This window comes from Paramisgurnus dabryanus, chromosome 10 (genome assembly GCF_030506205.2).
Source record: "Paramisgurnus dabryanus chromosome 10, PD_genome_1.1, whole genome shotgun sequence".
NCBI lineage: Eukaryota > Metazoa > Chordata > Actinopteri > Cypriniformes > Cobitidae > Paramisgurnus > Paramisgurnus dabryanus.
The window spans coordinates 15892722-15914890 of record NC_133346.1 but is presented as its reverse complement, the minus strand read 5'-3'; the positions used below and the strand labels follow the sequence as shown (position 1 = coordinate 15914890).

The following is a 22169-nucleotide window of genomic DNA, read 5'->3' as shown; positions in this document are numbered from 1 at the left end:
AGAATATATTAGGATACTGACCAAATTTCTGAGCCTTTTATACCAGTACCAAAGCCGAAGAGTGGCCGTGTACTATTATTATTTTTGCTTGCTTGTTTTCTCATGATCAAAACTTAATTTCTTGTGATCTCAAAATAACAAAACTTGTATTCTTGTGATGTGATTAGCGAAATTAGCATGGATGAACAATTAGATTATATTAGATATCAGAGATTCGCTCAAGCTGAAATAGATTTCCAAAACTAAGTTACTGAGTTGTTCTTTTTCACATTTTCTAGATTGATAGAAAACTGACACAAAGTTCCCTCTAAGTCTATCGTGGGCAATTATTAGCTAAACTTGTTGGTGACGGCGAAGACCCCAACTCATAATGCATCAACTGTCCACTTCTAAATATACTAAATATTATGGAGAGAAAATTAAGTCATGAGATTTGGATTATATCAGAATAACAAGAAAACAACCTTTGTTATTTTGAGATCACGAGAAATTAAGTTGTGATCATGAAAAAACAAGCAAGCAAAAATAATTATAGTACACGGCATCTCTTGGCTTCCATAGTGAAGAATGGAGATTTTTGCATGTCTTTAGAGGGTTTTGCAGCGAAAGATAGTAAAATTTGTTACATACCAATGAAATGACTAAAGTGACATTTGCAGAAAAACAGGCCATTTCAGTTACTGACTAATAACCTTTTCATTGCCATTAAAGTGAAAATACTGAACCTAAACATAAGAGCCTGATAAAAAGCTCATCTAGAAGAAAACATGTCAGACGCACTTGATTTTGCATCTAAACTTTTAATTTGTTGTAAAAAAACATCAGTCTTACATTGGGAGCATATTCATGGATTGAGTATAAAGAATGAGTCATGTTGTTTGAAAAAATCCCTCCTTGGTGATCTGGTATCCTTCTTGGCATTTCAACGGACATTACAGGGGCCTGTAGAGGAAAACAACCACAGAAACCTTCAGAAAACCTGCTTGTGAAATATCACAACAGATTAAATGCTCACATGCCAAGCCACTCAGGAAGACAGCATATGAACAATGATAAAGATTGAAAGCATCTTCTTTCACTTGATGCATGTGTAAATCTATGGGCATCAGAGGCAAAATGTGGATGTGTCCTACTACACCAGAAACATTTTTAATTTATACATTTCATTTTATATAAAAAAGTAATATAGTAATACGATACTTTGTTTACCTTGCTGTATTGCGGAAGTAGTAAAAACACAGAATGGAGTTTAATTTATATGGACTCTGAATTAGCCAAGTGGAATGGATTTGAGAAAGCGGCTGCGTGGATGTCAAGGCTGTATCTAAAACGCGGAACGGATTTTTATTTTTTTAGTGCATTCTTCAGGTGGAATGGATTTAACTTACGGCGCTCTGAAAAGTGAACAGACATATGCGCTGAATTAGAGATGGTAAAAGTGAGTGGGTCTAATATTGTTGGTGTTAAATAAAATGTTCCATTGCCGATGATGATAACTCTGTGTTGTGCTTGGAATCTGGTTGGATTTGCAGTGTGAAGAATGCGGTGACGTGGGAGTTTGCTGGGGACGGGGGAGGAGGCGCTGCTGGGTCAACAATGGTAGAAAACTTGGAAGAATCTCGAAGGTTTGAGTATCGCAGCACAAACTATGAAATGTATTCCTGGCCGAGGGACAGTACAGACTGAAAGGGTAATTTCAGCTGATATATCATCTCTGACTTGGCAGAGGAATGTCTTCAGGGAGGTTTTGAAGGGGGAAAACACTGGAATTTACTGAGATGCAAGTTTTTGGATGTTGTGAAATTATGATATATCACGACGATTACATTTGGCAATAGAACATGGAATTAAAAACAGTTAAAAGCAAAAACTGTAAACCTGACTTGATGAAGTAACATCTCACACAAAAACTAAAATTCAAATTCCATTTTACAGTTCTCACAGTTTTTATTGTACTGTATGAAAAAAATGTGAACATTTGTATGCATTCTTCTGCTGGGGATCTATAGCTTTAAAAGAATAGTTCGCAAATTAATTTATAATAAAAGGCCCTCATGAAATCTTTTTACATGGAAGCCAACATGGCAAAGCTTCAAAAGCACATACAGTATGAAGCCAACATTTTCTGTAAGCTTTGGAAAGCAATGTGGATTGTTATTTTCTTCTCACCAAGACATATACACACAAACATACATTGCTGATAAATTATGTTTTAAAGGTTTTGGCATATGAGCACTGTAAAAAGTTGGATCAACTTAAAAGTATTTTTTACTTAACATACAAGCAACCTATTATTTTTAGGCGTTACCAAATGTGTGTATGTATTTTTTAAGGTAATCCATCTTTTTACTTTTTACAGTGAAAAACAGTTCCATATTTTCTGAGTGAAGACGAATCAAATAAATGTAGATTTGCCAAATATGTACTTGTGCCCTCTAGTGGCACTAAAAACAATATATGTTCATTTGTTAAGCCAAAAAAATAATCCTTTTACAGGTTGTTACTTAGTAAAAACATATTTATTTGGGTTTTGAAGCAAAAAAATAGATCTTACATGCCTGCGCGTAAGCATATTTTTTAGGAAAAACTGTTTTAAAAATTTAAAAAATACAAAAATTTCTGGACACACAACAAAAGCTAAACAGAACATTGCACTGCATGTAAACTGATTTGGCTTGTCTGTATTCACAGACATGCTTTAGCAAACCCTCACGATTACTTCCAAAGCTATACAGGAACCTAAAAGGATTCATTTTATTTTATGCAAAACTATAAATAAGACAGTGAAGTCTTGCATTTGATGCTAAAAGACCACATGTGTAAGTGCATGAAACATTGATCAGTAAAACCCTGGTCCACCTTCTAGAAAGTCATTCGTCAAAATATGACAAAATTCAAAAATGACAAAAGCATGACAGTAGAAAAAAGTGCCTTCAAAATCAAGCGATGTCATTAACATTTGTAAATAATTATGAGGCAGTGTCTGTTATTGGGTAAGGCTGCATGGTCTCATGAATAATAAAAAGAACCAGGAAGCAGAAAATAGTGCAAGAAAATCCTCCTTGAACACCAATAATTTTTTAATGGATGCTAACATCCATTTAGTGCAACTCGTCTAAAACTGTTAACAAATTTCAATACAGAATTGAAAAAAAACACGACTTTCATCTCCCTTTGTAAAATTGTAAAAATTAATTTTTGTCTTTTTATACTGTTTTAAGATTTTGGTTATAAAGCTGTCAAGTATCCATTATATGTGTATAGTGTAAGGATAAATCATTGATAGTGACTGACCTGAAATGTCTGCAGAGAATAAAATCTACGTATAAAAACCATGTTTGAACTAAGTCCGAATTTGTCTCCTCAATTAGTCCTAATAACAGAAAAACTAAAAACAAACAAGCTGTCAAGTCTTTAAAGAATTCACCAATGATTAATTCACATCAATCACGTAGTGGCAGCAAGCAAGAAAACCAATCACTGTCCAGCAGTCTTCAGTCTCGCTTAACCTCCGCCGACGATGTCACTTCCACCTCCTCCATGGCCCAATCCTGTGTGTTTGTGTTGGCCGCTCCAGCCGGAGTGTCTTTCTGCTCAGTATCAGATGCTGGAGGGCTCAAGGGAAAAGCACTTGGTACTGTTGTTAATAGTTTATCTTGTTGTTCGGCCTCTGCTCTTAAAACCATACTGATATCCATCTCATAAACATCCAAATCAAATGGAGGGGTAGAGGAATCACACCCTGTGCAAGACTGCAGAAAGAAATCAATTAAACAAACGACTGAGTTGCCTATCATTAGATTTTTTGTCAGGAGGGTGAAGAGCTACTCACCGTAACATTGATGGCTTTTGGTAGGCAGCCATTTTGGATCCATGGATGGACCTGAGTTAATTCTTTCCTCTGCTCTTCATTAAAGTGAGGCTGATGCTTCTGAACAGCTTTCAGGGCATCTCTGTCATCTTTAAGTACTGATGCGTTGTCCCTGTACACACACCCATACAGAAAAAACAATTAAATATATGCTAAATAATTAAAAAAAAAAGTTATATAGTAATTTTCCAGGCCAAAATATATAAAAAATGTATAAAATATAAAATAATAAATATATTTTTGTTAAAAATATATTTAATATTAACCTTACAGGTTTATAACATACACCCGGTGTCTCAATTTGTTCCCTAGCTCCCAAGGTCGTGAATCAGTATATTGTGTATGAGGGTTCGGGCACTGGTAAGGACCCTAGCTCACTTGACATTGGGACACTGTTCACTTATTTTTCTGCACGTGGCTGCTTAAGCGTTTTGTGATCACTCACAGCTGTTACTCATCAACAACCGGCAAAACCAGCATCTCTCTGACTTATTTTTAAACAGTACATTGTGAAAAACGCTGCCATTATTCTCTTACATATCCGTGCATAAAATTGGAGGAATATAATTACATTTATATTTTTTATTATTTTTATTTATATTTATAATTACACACATATATATATATATATATATATATATATATATATATATATATATATATATATATATATATATTTATTTATTTATTTATTTTTACAATAAAAAATATTATTATTTTAAATATTGAGTAGATTGTGGTCCCTTACTGTGTAGTGATGTGTGTTTATATTTAAAACTAAAACAAACGTTTGTCTTTATAAAAGTTCTGTCACATTTAATAAAGTTTATTGAGTTGGATCACGTGATTTTCGGTTGGCGAGCTTCAGAAAAAGTCACGTGATTTCCGGTGAGGGAACATAGGGACCATCGATGCTCACTGGTTTTTGCGTTGCATTGTGGGAATTTTCAGGGAATGAACATTACAGTGCACTGAAGGATTTTGCGATTGGCACAGCCCTTAAAATGGCGACTCCCTGATCAGTGCCCTGACTACTGAACAATGGAGCTGATTAAGACACACCCACAATGAGACGTGAATATAAATGCTTTAAAATATGTTTATTTTTAAAATATATTTTAAAAAGTGACCAAAAAATATATAGGTGAAAAATAAGTTTTTATAAACATATTTCAAAATATACAAAAAATGGCCAAAAATATTTTGAAATATGTTAACAAAATTATATTAAAAAATATATATTTTTGCCGTATGTGCACATACAAATGAATGTATTACTGGATTGAAATCAGACTTGTTTTTATTAACAAATGCTTTTTCGTTGTTTTGGTTCAGGTAAAGCCCTTTTCACACAGACATTACGGAAAATACACGGGAAATGCGTCCGAGATTTGTCTGGGATCGTTAGATTTTTGGTTCATTCACACTGGCAATGATTTTGCCGGAATCTGTGTTTTTCGATCACACCGTAAAGACACGTGACGTGAAGTCCTGCACTTCGCAGCATCTGATGTTTGCTTATTATCCATTACTTCTCTCTCCAGAAACCACTCACGTGCATTTTTGTTTATGATAAGACTATAAAGGACGCGTGACCCATTTTGAATAGCTGAACGATATATCTTGTTGGGAAGACACGCAGGCATTTTTGTTTATTATAAGCTCATATGAGCGTGTGACGGCCTTTTCCTTTATGTTGCGGAATGATCTCCTCTTCAGCACGGAGAGTGACGAGCTACCTCATATCTGCTTCAGTCCAGTTTGCAGACATTTCTCGTCATGAATGTTAATCTGCATGTAAACCTCTTGTTTTAAAGAGCTCAACCATAACTTCATGTTGCCATGACACGCGCGTCCTCACTAGGCCACGCTCCTTACGGCATTGTTTCTGCACAGTCTTCTTTACACTGAGGGCTTTCTGGGTATCTTAGGGCAATGTTACTAGATCCTCTTTCTGGGAGCGATCCCAGAACATTTAATGGACTTGTTTGCGTTCACACTAAAGCTTGTCTTTTTGACGGGTATTTTCTGGGACCAAAGTGTGAATGAGGTACTGTTCTTACCTGATCGGCATCTGGTATGTCATCATGACCTTGTTGTCTGTGTTGGCCATAAGGAGCCATATAGGGTCCTGCAGGACAAACTTCATAAACTGTTCGCCTTCCAGATCTCCAGACGCTTGTTTATGAGCGTGATCGGTCTCTGACGAGTCGATGCTTCCAAAGTATTTGCTGGTATCAGTGCTTCCTGAATTCAGAAAGACAAAGTAGTTGTTTTAATTGTGATGAATATTTGTAATATATGTTAATGAATAAGCAATGTCTATTACAAAGAATTTAGGAGAGTAGTAAATAACTTACCAGTGCCACTTCCTGATGTGCTGCAGCCATTAGATCCAGAGTGAAGTGATCCAGAACCAGATCCTGATGACCCGGAGCCTGATGCGGCTGAGCCGGTGCCCGACCGTGCGTCTTCCTGCAGCAGTAGGTCCAACATGTCACTGGAGGTTGACATGTTGTCTTGGTTGCACTCATTGACCTCAGCCTAAAATAAATGTACTTGAAATGAGATGGGAATCGAACTGTAAAAACAGATAAATGTTCGTCCACAGTATTTCACTTACGCTGTCATTTAGTTTGGTTTCGCTGTCGTTGGAATTCCCGCCCTCCTGCACTGATGCCCCTCCTATTGGGGGTGGAGTCTGTTGAGTGACATCCATACGGTTGCTTGGTAATTCCTCTAGCTGTAATAGATTGAGTGGCGAGGAGCATCGGGACTGGAAGAAAGGGGAGCTGACACCTTCCCTCTCGTCAACTTGCTGCCCTGTGGACTGAGGTGTGCTCGAGCGAGAGTGTCCGTGTGGTGTAGCGGTGGCGTTTCCTGCTGGGATTGGTGAAGGGTTTGGAACAGTAATCAAGGGATTTGAGTTGTAGAAGTGCTGGGGAAACACTGCAGGCATGGGAGGATTACCCTGGGCGCCCAGTGGGTTAAACGGCCCGACTTCTTGATTGTAAGGGTTTAACTGACCCACAGATGAAGGGAACTGGCCCAACGGGTTCATCTGGGCAGGCTGTTGTGTGTTCAGTGATCCTTGGTTACCAAGATGTGGAAACATGTAGTTAGGCAACATGAAGGTCATTGCTTGGGGCATCACTGGAGGAAACATCTGAAAACCCTGTATGGGGAATCTTGGGAAACCTGTTTGCAACATAGGATCCGCTCCCATTTGGGGCACTTGGAAAGGGGATACATTAGGGTACATGGGGATGTAACCCGGAGGAAATGGCATTATCATTGGTGTGCCGCTGGCTGGAGACCCCACAGATGTCTTGGAAAAGTCTTGGACAGAGGGGAAGTTGGGTCTCACTGATGCTGGTCTAGGTACCCTATAGGGGCAAGACCTAGATGGAGAGGGAGAGTCAGGAACGTTGCCATCTATATGTTGTTTTCTCCTCTTCCCACCTCTGCCATGACGACGACTGCTGGTTCCAGATGGATAATTTTGGGAGCTGTTTACTCCTAAAGTAATGAGGACATCATTAAAGACCAGATTTAAAATCGGATTGTTGTATAAAAGCAAAATCAAACTTGTAAAAACTACAATTCTCTAAAATGTTACCTTTTATCCCTGGAGTAGATGTAAGTTTACACTGAGGTGGCCCGCTGGGTTGTATGATCCGCAGCTGGCTGATGTCTCTGAAGCGGTTGAGGAAGGTCTGCTCTTCTTGTTGGGTGTGAGCAGATAAAACAGCTTTTGTGAGACCCTTAACTGCTCCTCTTTTCTCCTTCTCTTTGTCAGGGGCAGCAGTGGAAGGGAAGGAGGTTGGCTGGGGATTTACAGGCATGGGTGAGGTGACAGAAGTGAAAGGAGCTGTGGCGGGATGTGTTGGGGTGATTGACGGTTCCTCCATCATGATAATGTCTGGATGAAGATCATACAGAGGAGTTTAATTAAAGGCGGGATGCATGATTTAAAAAACAAACACTTTGGAAAAGGGAGTCGGGCTGACTACCAAAACACACTTGTAGCCAATCAGCAGTAAGGGGCATGTCTACTAACCGACATCATTGCATAGGTGTGGGGCCGGTCTATCAAAAGAAGGCCCAGATTCTATTGGGTAGGGACGTGTTTGTTTAGGTGATTTCAAATGTCAACATTGGCTTTCAGAGATCATGCACCCCACCTTTAAGTACGGTCTCCCATTTCCAAAAGTCAGGAAAATTACATGAACTACGGAGCAAATGAAATAATGTATATACTAGAACAGTGATTTTTGATTGGTGCATCACGACCCAGCAAGCAAAAAACAATGCAATAAAATGCAATCAATAAATGTGCATGTTGGGCCTAGGCAGAATTTTTTGTGTTGTGTTACTTGATTTTCAATGTAAAAGCAGAATATTTATAGAAGGGGAAAAATTCAGACCTGACTCGGGTGGCTTTTTGTCACCGACGTGAACAATGGTGCTGCTGAAACTGCACAGGGATGTGGCTGAGACAACGCTCTCGGCCTTACAGTGTAGAGCGAGAGGGGTCAGGGGGTGTGCTGGGGCTCCAGGGATGACTTTTGATCCTTCAGCCACCAAAAGAGTATCTGTCCTGTCTAAAATCAGAGTTACATTGACACACAGATTATATACACACACCAATAAACGATTGTTTAAGATGTGTTTGGATATAGCAATCTGATTACTTGTTCTGGATGTGTTGGTTGAATATCTATAATCTTTCAGTTAAATGACACTGACCTTCCAAAGCTCCAATTGCTTCCCGTTGTTTATCATCATCTGAGGTGGAAGAGGTTGTGCCAGAAGACGAGCCACACTTCCTCTTCACTGTGCCGGGAACATTAAAGCTCTCTAGATATCTGAAGAAACACATCAAACTCAAACTTTTTAAAGGGCACATTGTTATGCCACTTTTTACAAGATGAAATATAAGTCTCAGGTGTGCCTAGAATGTGTCTGTAAAGTTTCAGCTGTTAGTGTTGGGCGATATGCCCCATTTTGAGATCGTCCTATCGTCAGCCTGTGAGATCGCTGACACACGATAGTATCAGGGGGCGGGGCAGTAGTTTCCTCATTATTTATTTCTTCATTTTTTTATAATTTATCACAAGCCACTTGATTGGTGAACAAAAAAAATAGGCAAAGGCAACACTGTCATGACTGCAACCATGTTATTAATCTGAGCGCGTCATTAAAACCCTGGCGCTCCAAAATTTCCTGCGTGCCAGGGAGCGGATACAACTTGCTGCTTTTAACCCTCTGCGTGCTAACAACCTCTCCAGTGCAAGGAAATGTCAGAGATGTGCATATTACAAGCTCGTATGCAGGGAAGAGTCAGAATCATGCTATTAATGTGACCGTAGTAATAAAGCAAAGGGAGATAAAATAATGATGTGATGACAAGCACAAATGTGAGAATCTCACCGGATGATGCTGTCAAGACAGTTTATCTGCTGATATGAATAAACGTTAGGCAGCTCTTTCCTAGGTGGACTGGACAATGCCAAACTGGGCAGACCTTCTCTAGAAGATGCCTCCGTTGTGTCTGCTGCCGCCTTCGCCAGTGCTACTAATAAACGAGAGTGGTCATGTTACTTAAAATGTAGATGTTGGGGTAACAGGCTAAACACATAAGGTCACCTGATGTGTTGTTGACAAATTGGTGATGTTTACCTAAGCTATCCTTTTTGAGAGGTGGAGACCGGTTTCTGGATTCGATGAAGACCTGCTGTCCACTGGACTTCACCATTTGCACGTCTTGACAAATCTGCTCAAATGTCATCTGGGAGACAATAAAAAATATAAGATACATAAATAAAAAAGCTTTTTATCAAGAGAAAACAAGCAAGACGCATACATCTCCTCTGACAATCAGTCTGCAAGGTGCCACCCAAAAATAGCACAAATGACGAAAATTTTTTGGTTTGCATTTATATTGCTCTAAACAGGGGCGTCAGTTTGTTTTGAAAAGTGGTGGGGACAAAAGATCAGATGAAAAAAACATTACAGCAGAATGGGAAAAATATTGAATAACGGCCCATCAAAAATGGGCATAGCGTAGTAGGCCAGTCAACAACACAAAAATACTCAGCATAAAACCCTCAACAATGTTGACTGTACATGTAACAGTCCCTAAAACACCAGCTCAACCGAACAGTGCCAAAGCACCATACTGTAGAAAACAGCAGCACGTAAAGTCACTGATTACAATGAATTTCATTATTATGTAAAAGAAAACACACTATACAACACAACATATGTGACCCTGGACCACAAAATCAGTCGTACACTGCAAAAAATTATTTATGAAAAATAATTCTTAGTATTTTTGTCTTGTTTTCAGTAAAAATATCTTAAAACTCTTAAATTAAGATGCATTTTCTTCATGAGCAAAATGACCTAAGAAAATAAGTCTAGTTTTTAGACCAAAAATACTAAATGTAAGTGATTCTGTCCATAAACAAGCAAAAAAATCTGCCAATGGGGTAAGCAAAAAATCATGAACATTTTTCTTCAACACTAAATTCAAGAAAAATTCAAGAAAAAATTGCTTACCCCATTGGCAGATATTTTTGCTTGTTTTATGCACAAAATCACTTAAATTTGATATTTTTGGTCTAAAAACTTGACTTTTTTGCTCATCAAGAAAAGCATCTAAAATGTAAGAATTTTTAGATATTTTTACTGAAAACAAGGCAAAAATACTAAGATTTTTTTCTTGAAAATCTGACTTTCTTACTTAGTATTTTTGTCTTGATTTCAGTAGAAATATCTTAAAATTCTTAAATCAAGATGTATTTTCTTGATGAGCAAAATGACGTAAGAAAATTAGTCTTGTTTTTAGATAAAAACTATACAATTTAAGTGAATTTGTGCTTAAAACAAGCAAAAATATCTGCCAATGGGGTGATAAAATTTTGCTTAAATTAAGTGTTTAAGAAAAAAATAAATCTTATTTTTAGATTTTTTTTCCTCACCCTATTGACAGATATTTTTGCTTGTTTTAATCACAAATTCACTCAAATTGTTTATTTTTGTCTAAAAACTAGACTTATTTTCTTTGGTCATTTTGCTTATCAAGAAAATACATCTTGATTTAAGAATTTTTTTATATTTCTACTGAAAACAAGACAAAAATACTAAGTAAGAAAGTCATTTTTGCAGTGTAAGTCGCACAGGTATTGTTTTATTTTTCAGAACATTTTTACCAAATGCTTTCAAAAAGTGGTGGGGACAAAATCAGCCATTTCAAAAAGTGGTGGGGACATGTCCCCAGCGTCCCCAGTGTAAATGACACCTATGGCTCTAAAGAATTTATTTTTTTAAATAAAACACACAAACGCCCTCACTTGTGTCCTGTTCTTGATCCGGTCCTCTGAAGTGTGCCCGTTACTCTCAGAGGAGGAAGCGGCGCTCTGCTGGAGCTCATGGGAGGCGCTGCTGGCCAGGCTGCCGTATCCCTGCGAGCTGCCGCTGTGAATGGGTTGCACCAGGAACTTGTGGATCATTTCATTGAGCTGTGGCACCTCTGGGGACATGGCCTTAAGCTCTCCACCCTCCGGAGCGGTGAACACGTCTTCGTTTAGGGGGCTCCTATGGGAGGAAATTAAAGGAGACATCGATTTGAATGAAGATCTAATGGAAATAAGAAATTTGTAACGTTTTTGGGTGAAGCTGAGCCATGCAAAACTCACGGTTATGAGTTGCTTACGCATTATAGCAGATGCTTTCATCCAAAGCGACTTATAGTGTCTTCAATCTATACATTTCTTTTATCAGTATGTGTGTTCCCTGACATCAAACCTATGAGTTTTGTGTTGCTAATGCAATACAGTTTCTATGGTGCGTTGCTAGCTAGAGTCTTTAATGGGGGTTTATCATGAAAATCTGACTTTTTCCATGTTTAAGTGCTATAATTGGGTCCCCATGGCTCTAATCAAACTAGAAAATGTGAGAAAGATCAACCCACTAACTTAGTTTTGCGAAACCATTCTCTGCAAGCATGTGAAAAATTAGGTCATTGAAATTTGGCTCCACTTGTGATGTCAGAAGGGCCACTCAATCTGCTTAATCAGCTCATTTTGCATTTTAAAGGACACACCCAAAACGGCACATTTTGCTTATACCTACAAAGTGTCGATTTTAACATGCTATAATAAATTATCTATATGGTATTTTGAGCTAAAACTTCACATACGTACTCTGGGGACACCAAAGATTTGTTTGACATCTTAAAAAAAGGCTTGTGAAATGTCCCCTTTACGATGCGTATTTTTGGGTGGTTATAGGGTCAAAAACACACTCCAGATCTCCAATAAATTCTCTTCCCTCAATATGATGCAGATCCCTCCAACAGTTTTATCATTCAGCATGTAAAAATTGAATTAAGTCCAATCTAAAACATTAAGGTTTCTGATGGCAATGAAAGACAATGACTATAACAAGCCACTTACGTTCGAACCTTGTGCCGTCCCACTATGAAAGCCACCTTTCTGCTCCAGGGGTTAATAAAGGACGACCAGCTGGTGTCGAGGGTCAAGTATTCCCCACTCCTCGCTCGCATACGCAGGGGAGAGTGGTCGAACGGCTGTCCTGCTAACTGGAGAACTGATGGAGAGAAGAATGAACTAGATTAATAAAATAATCTGTACATTCAATTTAGTGCTAGACGATATACAGGTTTAAAAGGTTTGAATTACACAGACGATACGAATAAAAAACCTTGCCATACTGGTAGGAGTGTAACGGTTTTAGAAAGCATCGTGCTGAATGCCACTTTGGGATGTGGCGGGAGTTACGTGACGACAGTGAAACAGCGCAATGATTGACAAAGTTTGATTTTTTTATTTAATATAATATAATCTGTCATTGTACTATTTTATTGATAAACAATATTTGTGTTCCACTGTGGTCATCTTACTTTTCTTGTGTATGGACACCATGAGGGGTCTGTCCTCTGGATGCAGATATATCAACACCGGTTTGCCGACCAAATCCTGAGGCAGGTAACCCAACAGGGGAACGGCTCTGCAAGAAAGAACGTGGGCAGATTATACAACTGTTTTTTTGTAAAAGTGTGAAATAGCTTTAGGCAGAAGTCCTAACCTTTCATCAATCTCTTGGAACAGGCAGTTCGGGGTGTGACTTGTTGTGAAGATTCTTTTGTCCGCTGGGATACGTGGTGCTGTTATGTAAAAAAACACGCATTGAAAATAAAGTGTGATTATGTGACAATTAACAGGCAATTAAAAGTTCTCAAATAGATTCCTGCAGGGTGAGCATCGTTTTAAAATTCCGGCCTGGCAAAGATGTGCATCTACAGTCAAACTTTTATCTAAAATAATGTTAAAATAATTAAAGTGTTACAGTTTATTCAATTGTACATTTAGATTATTTTATATATAAATATAATTTTTCCTAAAAACTATTTTTAATTATCAAGAAAAAATATGCATAGTACCCTTTTAACACACACTTTTTATAAATTTATTATAGAGAGGAAGGTAATGAGTATGGGTGGGAGACAAAATATTTAAAAAAAACTAGGAAATTTTACCTTAAAAATTTATTAAAAACGAATCAAAATTTAATAAATACAATATATGAAGCTATTAATAAATATATAAATATGAATAGATATTTAAATATATTATGTTTAGGATAATGTATTATACATTATTGCACTGCTACTAGCCATGTGAGTTAACATATTCACATTTGATTAATAGCTCATTTGTAAGAAATTAACATTTTCCAAGGGGAGAAAATGCTTTTAATAAGCCAAGATGTGTTCAAACAAGTTTAAAGTTCTGGCCAATCAGAATCAAGCATTCCAGAGCACCTAAATAAATGTTCTAGTATTATAACAAATATTCTAGTATTTTTTCTGAACTATTTAACAATTATAGTTCGTAAATCCTCCTAACTAGACAATTCAATGATGGCAGGTATGCTGACTAATGCTGTTACCCTCGTAGCCGGAGTGAACTCTCTCTGCGATGAGGAGACAGCAGGGTTCGGGCTGGGAGGTGTCGGAGTCTCTCAGGGTCAGCTGATATGGTGTTAGACGAAAGGGGTAATATTTAATCTCTCCGTCACTGTCCCTGCCTCTGCTGATCCGACAAAACATTGACTTCTCGGCACAGTCCACCTGTGAGGCTGCAAAGATACTGAACTTAGTGCATAGACATTTTACCTTTGATCATCTATTGAGTTCAAGAAAGCATATACACTCATTATTACATCTAAGTAATCCAAATGATTTTAATATACGTTTTTTGATGCAAAAACAATTAGTATTTGAGCTTATTCAGCGATCAATACATTTGTGTATCAAATTTGACAGCACATAGACAACACTCAATCCCACTGGTTCTCACAAGTCTTGTGAAGATAAACACGCATTATATGACAGCTAGCCACAAGCCACACAAGAACCAATAGATAAAAGTAATAGACTTGCTGTTATATTTAAATGGTTCAGCTTAAGAAATGAAATTATATCTGAAATGGCATGAGATAAATTATAAGAGCATTTTCATATTTAGCTTAACTGTAACAGTGTCTGGTAAACCAAATATTTTTATTTCATGTTCAATGTGCATTGCAGCTGATAACAGATTTACAAAAGTTCCCGAGCTAACTGTGTTTACTATGTTTTCTCAGTAAAAACATTCCACATACTTTTTCCTGCGCATAAAGACCACGGTGGCAGGTGGCAGGGAGCTGTGTTACTGTAGAAGGTGCTGACATCCTGAGGTGCGAGGATCTCGGAAAACAGTGCCCCCTGCAGTCTCTCAGGTGTACAGCCCAGCAGAGATGCCGCCTGGGGTGAGATGTACACGACTTTCCCAGAGAGGAAGGAAACTGCCACTGAGAATGTGTCCTGTATAGACATAGAGAAAAGTTAGTTTACATGAAAACAATGAAGTGAAATTTTATGATTTTTTTTACGCACACGTAAATGACGATGAAAAAATCAGCAGTGAGACCCGAGTGGGTTTGGGTCTAAAAGTTTCACGTGTGCCTGGCTCAGAAATGCGTTGGGTATAATAATTGCGGCATCGGGTCTTGGGTCATTTAAAGTCAGTGTGTTTTTGCCAAACGAACCCGAGACGACCCGAACTACCTTGTGTGTGTCGATGTCCTTTTCCAACCCTTCTGTTTGCCAAAAGCGCTTGTGACATCGTGTTGCTGGCGATAGGTTAATTTTCGTTGAAACAAGTTGCCCTAAACTATAAAGTGCCAATATTTTGTAAACTTGGAGAAGCATTAATAAACTCAACAAACACGTTTGCCAGATACTCGCATAATCTCATGCGTAATCAAAGTTTACTGTTAAGGGAGTGTCTTGCGTGTATTTTGTGAGCGTGAGCGTCTTTTTTATTATAAACGCTTTTGACGCGTGTGCATCAGGCACTTATTTTGACAAAACATGTGATGCACATGGTTCACATGACGCAACAAACACATATTTTAAAACACATGCAACACACATGATACTACACTACGAACACATATTTTGAATTTGCGCCCCTCGGATGAGCAGTCACGAGCCGCCACAGGTCACTTGTGATAACAAGGCGTCATCCTCAAAAAACTTGCAGTTTGAAACTCGTCTTCAAAAGTATGCATTTTTAAAGCCCCAAAATGCTGTTGTCATGTAAACAAACAAGCAAATATCAAAAACTTTACAGTTTTTGTCACAGCCTGAGCCCAACCGTACCGTGTTTTGAAGGGTGTACTCAGAAGTAATGTTGTCTAACTCTTCGATAGTAAATGACGACAAGTCCAAACAACATCCATGGCTCTCTTCCACACTCCACTGATGGTAGTACTCTTGATTAGCTTTAAAAGAGCAAAACACACTTTCATGCACAGAACATGGAGTCACATGACTTTAGATAAAGAGGATAGTGGCCCTACAGGGTTGTTTTGTACTGTAGTCCAGTCCTCTCAGAAAGGTTTGATCAAACATCGCTCACCTCTGACTTGTTTGATGCAGCTGAGTGCATAGTGCAGCGAGGCCAAAGTACTAGATCGACCCTTTCTGCGGTGTTCTGCCGGCAACCGAATTTTCAGCTCGCGCAGGGCCCCCAGTAGCTCTCTCTGGGTCTGCAGCCGAGCCGGCTGGTCACTTTGGGAGCTTGGGTGATCCTGCTCCGAGCTGCCACTCAAAGCGCTATACGAAACTGAGCTGCTAGGCGGTGAGGGGCTTTTTCCATTTGAGCTGGGAAAGGAGACATTAATACATCATTACATAGTATTAATACAGGTACTTTTCTGTGTGTTTAAATCATTAGTGGTCCGACAACAAAGATCAATGCAACCTTATACAAAACTTAAACATTGAACAACACGTATTATGATGCCATCAAAATGATTGATTTTAAAATTACTGAGTGAAGCGTAATTACGGCAACACCTTAACCGTTCGCAAAACTGGTGTGTCCGAGAACCACTTGTACCTTACAAACTACTTTAATTGCATCATTAAATGGTATGATCTAGGTATACTGTAAGCGTTTGGCATCTCTTCTCGCTTTTCGTTTCCTTGCACGTTTCAGGTTAAGTCTCACGCCCAAGGTTACAGTTACGAAACAGTAAAAACTCTTGTATAAGTAGCCCAGATATTTAAAGAGGTCATTAAAAATTTTCATTATAAACAAATTTCTATGATATTCTGGTACAAAATCGATTTACGCTGACACAGTACAATTCATCAACATCAAATAAGATGTACTGAAAATAGATGACTTTAATATCCTATCTGCAGATTGAGGAAATTGATAGACAAGTAATAATGGGTCAGGCTGTGATTTTATTTGATACAGTATCAGTCAAAAGATTGGAAAATCTTCACTGAAATGTTTTGCATAATCTTTAAAAAACTTTTAAAGTGAAATTGTATTAAAGTTGTATGTTTAAGGCCCGGTTTCACAGACTACCTGACTAAAATGCATGTTTATACCAGTGCCATTGTTTAATCTCAAGATGTACACACCAGTAATGTTTTTCTAAGTCACATTTATAAAAGCTACTTAAATATTCTAATTTAAATAAGATAAACTAATCCTAGCTCAATCTAAGCATTGTCTGTAAAACTGGGCCTATACGTCCAGGGCTCCAGACTAACTTTTTTCACTAGGAGCATAGTGGCCCCCAACTGAAAATTTTAGGGGCGCAACCAAAAAATTTAGGGGCACACACCGTAAATCAACATGCTATCTAAATCACATTTCTACAAATTTCCACTGTATTACTAATACATACTTTGATGACAGATGCAGAAAGTACAATGTGCTGTTTCAAATTCACTGTCACATCGGAAAAAAAGGTCAAATTTACTGCACATGTGTGACTGGATGTAAAATTCAGTGGCACACTCTCAAATTTTGGTGGCAAAATGCCACCATTTGGGGGAAGTCTGGAGCCCTGCGTTTTAAATTACTTTTTGTTGACAAAATATATTTATGCTTAACATCTTAATTTCTTTCATTAGAAAAAAATAAAATAGTAATAAAAACGAAAAAATTTTTGAAGTGGATGACATAGACCGCATACTAAAAAAATTTCTGACAATAAGAATACACAATAGATGTGATAAACTCAATGAGGTTTCCCAGACAGGGTTTAAGCCTAGTTCCAGACTAAAATGCATTTTTGAGCCATCTTCACCGAAAACAGCTTGCACAGACATAACTTAAAAAATTTCAATGTTTGTAAAAACTACTTTAATGTCCTAAAATAACTAAGGCCTAGTGCTGGCTTAATCTAAACCCAGTCCAGGAAAATAGCCAATATTGGGGTAAGACCTGAAGAAGCTGCTTAAAAGAGGTTTAATTTATTTTATTTTAATTTATTATCATTTTTGTAGTTAAATTTGTGTTATTCCATAGTTTTGACAAGTTCTTCTATAATATGGAAAAATATAAATAAATAATTGTATATATTTGTTATATAATATTAGCATAATATAGTAATGTTAAAAATATGTTTAAGAAAAAATTGTTGTTTGTAATGTTAGTTAATGTATGCTTAATGTTCTCATCACGTATATGTTTAATATACGCTTTTTATGTGGACCACAGGATGGCACACAGCTAATAAAAATCCTAATAAAAAAATGTAAAACTCATTAGAAAATATGCGCTCTTTATTCTGTTGGTTGTTTGGAAATGTTTTAAGTGACCGTGGGTGGATTGACCACTTCTGTCTCATCATAACCAAAAAGGTTTCAATCACATAGCAGAGGCAAACTGTCCTAAACTGACTGACTAACTGAATGATGATTAATATTGTAAACATGTGCCATCTCTCTCCAATCTTCCCTGTCTTTCATGTTTTAGATTAAGTGTCATGCCTATTAAGGGTCAAGGTTATGAAACAGTTGAACTAGCAGCCCAAATACTGAAACAGATCATACATTAACAAGTAACAACAACAGTTAGATGGCCTGTGAAACCCTTCCCGTTTATTTATCAAAAGGGAGTGTTGTGGTTGGCCAACTTTTTTAAAAAGAGGTAACTTGCTGACATCATGTCTCTGGGTGCACATAATTTCTTATATGTGATCTTTTTAGGACATCGGGCAAAAGTAACCAGATTTATTTAAGCTGGTGTTTAGTTGAAAACTTTGATATAAACGCCATTGACAGGGATTCCTACTAAAATTAAGCTGGACTAATTACCTCTTGCTTTCTGTAGTCTCAGTGGTTGAACCCTTTCCCTGGCGAGAGCTGCAGGTGGATGTTTCTCTTCCCATGCGCCCTTCGCTCTCCCTCTCGGCTGAATCGTTCCCGCTGGAGTGGGCATCTGTGTCATCTGAATGGGATGGCTGAGGAACTGCAGAGATGTTGAGTCTGAGCTGATTGTGACAGACGAGAGACCTGTCAATCATTCCAGGAGATGCATTCGATTGGCTCGCCCTTCCATCTTTACGTATGGCTCCCCTCATTAGAGTCACATCACTACTTAAAGGTGTTGGGAATTTATCATTACTCATAATGACTTTGAACAATCATGGATCATGGGTAGGACTTTTTGATCCAAAACAAATAACTGGCACAATAAAGTGTAGTATTGTCATTTCCTATTGGTTAGATCCATTTATTTGTCTTTGAGTTGCAAACCATCTAGAAAAACAACAAACAAAAAAACAAGGTAAGCAAGATCAGAACATTTATAAAAAACTCAAAAGCCAAAGACATTTCTGGTTTGGCATCTCGGCACACAAAGGCATAAAGACATGGGGACTTCTACAGTTTCAACACCTAGGACCCATCGATGGTTAAAAACATAGGGCCCTGTTACATATTGTATAAAGCCAAGTGTATCATTGCATGCATAGTCTATTATAACATACATATAGCACCATGAGAATGTCTTTGAATACTTAGTTACATTGCATTAGGTATGATTTACATTAAAACTTTTTTCCTAATACTTTTTTTCCTTTATATTGGGGATTTACGAACATATTTTGTTTAACAAAATGTATTTTTTCCTCAAAAAGAAAAAAAAAAGGTTTTTAGGGACATACTTAGGGAGTATGAGTAGCCCCTATGGGTCACACAGACATCTGTTAAATAATCACATTTACACTATTTTCATTTAACTAGTTACTTGGACACAGCATACATTATAAACTACACGCAGCACAGCTGTTTTGAACAGTTTTGGACTTTATATCTTTTTAACTTTCTTAGCATCTGTAATAATTCAACATTTTTTTCATCTTTCACCTCTGAAACTTTTAGAAACAACATTTCACTGCCAGTGAATACTGCTTGCTTTATTGTTGGCATTTGGCTTGACTATTGTTGCCACAAGTTTTTAGGATAGTTTCAGTTTTATTTAAATTTGTATTTGGGTTTAATTCTATTCACTAATACATTTATTATGCATTTATGACTGTGTAAGTAAAAATGCATAGTATTGATGCAATGCAATATTGTGAATGCAATCAGCATAATCAAAATACATTTGAATTGTATTGAATAAGTACCTATAAACAGTAGTAGAAGTGAAAATAAATAATAAGGGGTTTAACCAACAGCAGCAAACAAAACAGAATTTTCAGCGTGTATATAAAATATAAAGGGTGATTATTTTACTGATGTGTCATTTGATGTACTGCTGTAGCACTTATCTTGATAAAAGTGTGAGGTTTTTGGATTTATATGGGTGGGGGGTTGTGTTCAACCTAATACAATACATGTCAGCATGAATCTACATGTGACTGAGCATTTAAAAATAATTAAACATGAAATTTAAATGATAACCTGCATCCCTTTTATTGCCTTTTGATTTGTTTCGGTTTTTACTTCAATTTATTTTGTGTGTCATCATGCATTATAAAGTGACCTTTAAGAAAAGAAAACTAAAACACTATACAAATTTATTATGGGGAGCCATTGAAAATGCAACACAATACCTCATAAACTATTTTAAGTCATTATGGGGCGGTTTCCCGGACAGGGTTTAGATTAATCCAGGACTAGGCCCTAAGTCAAATTAGGACATTTAAGTCGTTTTTACAAGCAAACCTTACAAAAAACATTACAGGTGTGCATCTTAAGGAAAAATACAGTGCTCATATATGTTAAGATATGTCATGCAAGGTGTTTTTAAATTAAGGCATCATAAACATGCTTTCCCAGTTTGGGACTAGGATAAGCCCTGTCCGAGAAACCGCCCCTTTAAATTTAAGTTAAGTATTTTAAGTTATGTTCTTTGATCAACATTAATATTCATTGGCCATTTTTATAAACTCAATGTATTATTATCTGACAGTATTATATTAAACCTGTACAGAGCCAGTGATTCCTATGTTTGTTGGCCCTCCATCTGTAAACATTAACTTCCTAAAACAGAGCCATATTAAATAAACATATAAATCTACATAAACTGTAAACAAATCTGTGCATATTACTCAAGTTAACAAACTGTCACAATCAGCTTTTCTTACCTCGTAAATGCATTTCGGTTAAATCATTGCATGTCTGTTTCTCGAGCTTGTATCCAAACGGACGTGTATACAGCACTACAGTATTGTTTCCTTGTCTGTTTACTTGTGCGTGAACATCAGCAACATTCTTGGTTCGGGAACAAATTTCACGTGTCTGCAACCACGCCCTAAACCACTCTCATTAGTCGCTGTCTTATAAAAGCTCCGCCTGCTCTGCTCGGAACCCCGCCCATCATAGAGAAACGAGTGCTGCTATTGGACGGTTGGGCGAGCCTTAAACGTTCAGCCCTTTATTGTCACGTTGTATCAGAATTTCCCTCTGAACTCTGCGGACGTGAAGGGACAACGAGTCCTAAATCGACCTCAACAAAACCGTAGTAACTACTTTAGAGGCGCATAGACCAATTTAGCCACTGCTACACAAGATTAATACATGGCTATTTTGAATGAGATTCAATATATAACGGTAGTAGTCTATTGATTAGTTTGTTCAACTCACATAGATTATATATATTTTTGATCGGAGGTCGTTGTTGTTTTTTTAAAATGCGCATTATTTATTGTCATTACGATTTCACCTCAGTCTTGCCGAGTCGTATGCTTCGTACCTCGTGCCTGCTCGTATTCGACTCGTCTGTCCACCTGCCACCGACACATGTGGGTGTGTGAGGGTGATGTCAAGCAAAACTGTGCAAAAATGTTGTCACATGACTGCATTCGTTTTGTTTATAAAAAACCGCGCAGTATCGCCACACGACCGTGACTCGAGGATGCTATGACCACAAGCAATTTAACACGACAAAACTTGGTAAGAAGTTACACAATAACGTTACCCAATGAACACACAAAATCAAATACACACAAAAAGTAGTGAGCCTTAATAAATAGTATCGGATGTTAATGCCATTATAAGATTATTACTATGTAATAGTGTATGAACAAAACTTGTCTATAAACCATAATATATTGTCATTGTATTTTTTGTTATAGATACGAATATAAGTATTTTATTCAGTTTATCAATTCACTAGTTAATAACAAAGATGTAATAATACCTATACTATATTACTTAAGTATACTATACAGTACACTGAGTTACTATACTAAATACAATACACTAAAGACTTTGATATGATATGATTTGTGCAATACATTTGGTTGCATTAACATTATATTTTTATAAAGAAAACAAGATAAGTTGATATTTGTGAGAGTGTTTTACAACTGGTGTAAGGTAGCAATGCTGTAGTACTAAACGCGTCCAGTAGATGGCGTATTATTACAGTTTTCTCATCCGATCAGCTGGGTTTTACAGGCAGGG

The 22169-nt window shown here is 37.3% G+C and overlaps 1 protein-coding gene across 2 annotated transcripts; it reads right to left on the bottom strand.

Annotated features, from left to right (window-relative positions):
* Positions 1-1944: 1944 nt before the first annotated feature.
* On the bottom strand, positions 1945-20989 carry per1a (period circadian clock 1a). 2 transcript variants are annotated; one of them, XM_065290645.2, is made up of 20 exons: positions 20849-20989; positions 18570-19013; positions 15865-16109; positions 15606-15727; positions 14564-14765; positions 13850-14038; positions 12986-13064; positions 12801-12907; positions 12334-12487; positions 11230-11473; positions 9554-9662; positions 9305-9449; positions 8621-8739; positions 8299-8475; positions 7491-7793; positions 6495-7390; positions 6232-6415; positions 5935-6118; positions 3833-3983; positions 1945-3752 (listed from the first exon to the last, which is right to left on the bottom strand). In XM_065290645.2, exons 2-20 carry the CDS (start codon positions 18881-18883, stop codon positions 3495-3497), a joined length of 4182 nt encoding a protein of 1393 aa, XP_065146717.1. In that variant the 5' UTR covers positions 18884-19013; positions 20849-20989; the 3' UTR covers positions 1945-3494. The 2 variants fall into 2 exon arrangements, with proteins under 2 accessions (XP_065146717.1, XP_065146719.1); XM_065290647.2 differs by having other exon boundaries at positions 9305-9446.
* Between the last annotated feature and the right edge of the window lie 1180 nt (positions 20990-22169).

What these genes read in the sequence shown, in the direction of transcription:
- per1a (XM_065290645.2), bottom strand. Translation starts at nt 18,883, where the DNA reads ATGAGTAATGATAAATTCCCAACACCTTTAAGTAGTGATGTGACTCTA. An exon ending in ATCTACTCCAGGGATAAAAG is followed by an intron (nt 7,391 to 7,490) that starts GTAACATTTTAG and finishes TCATTACTTTAG; the next exon opens with GAGTAAACAGCTCCCAAAAT. An exon ending in AAACCAAACTAAATGACAGC is followed by an intron (nt 6,416 to 6,494) that starts GTAAGTGAAATA and finishes CATTTATTTTAG; the next exon opens with GCTGAGGTCAATGAGTGCAA.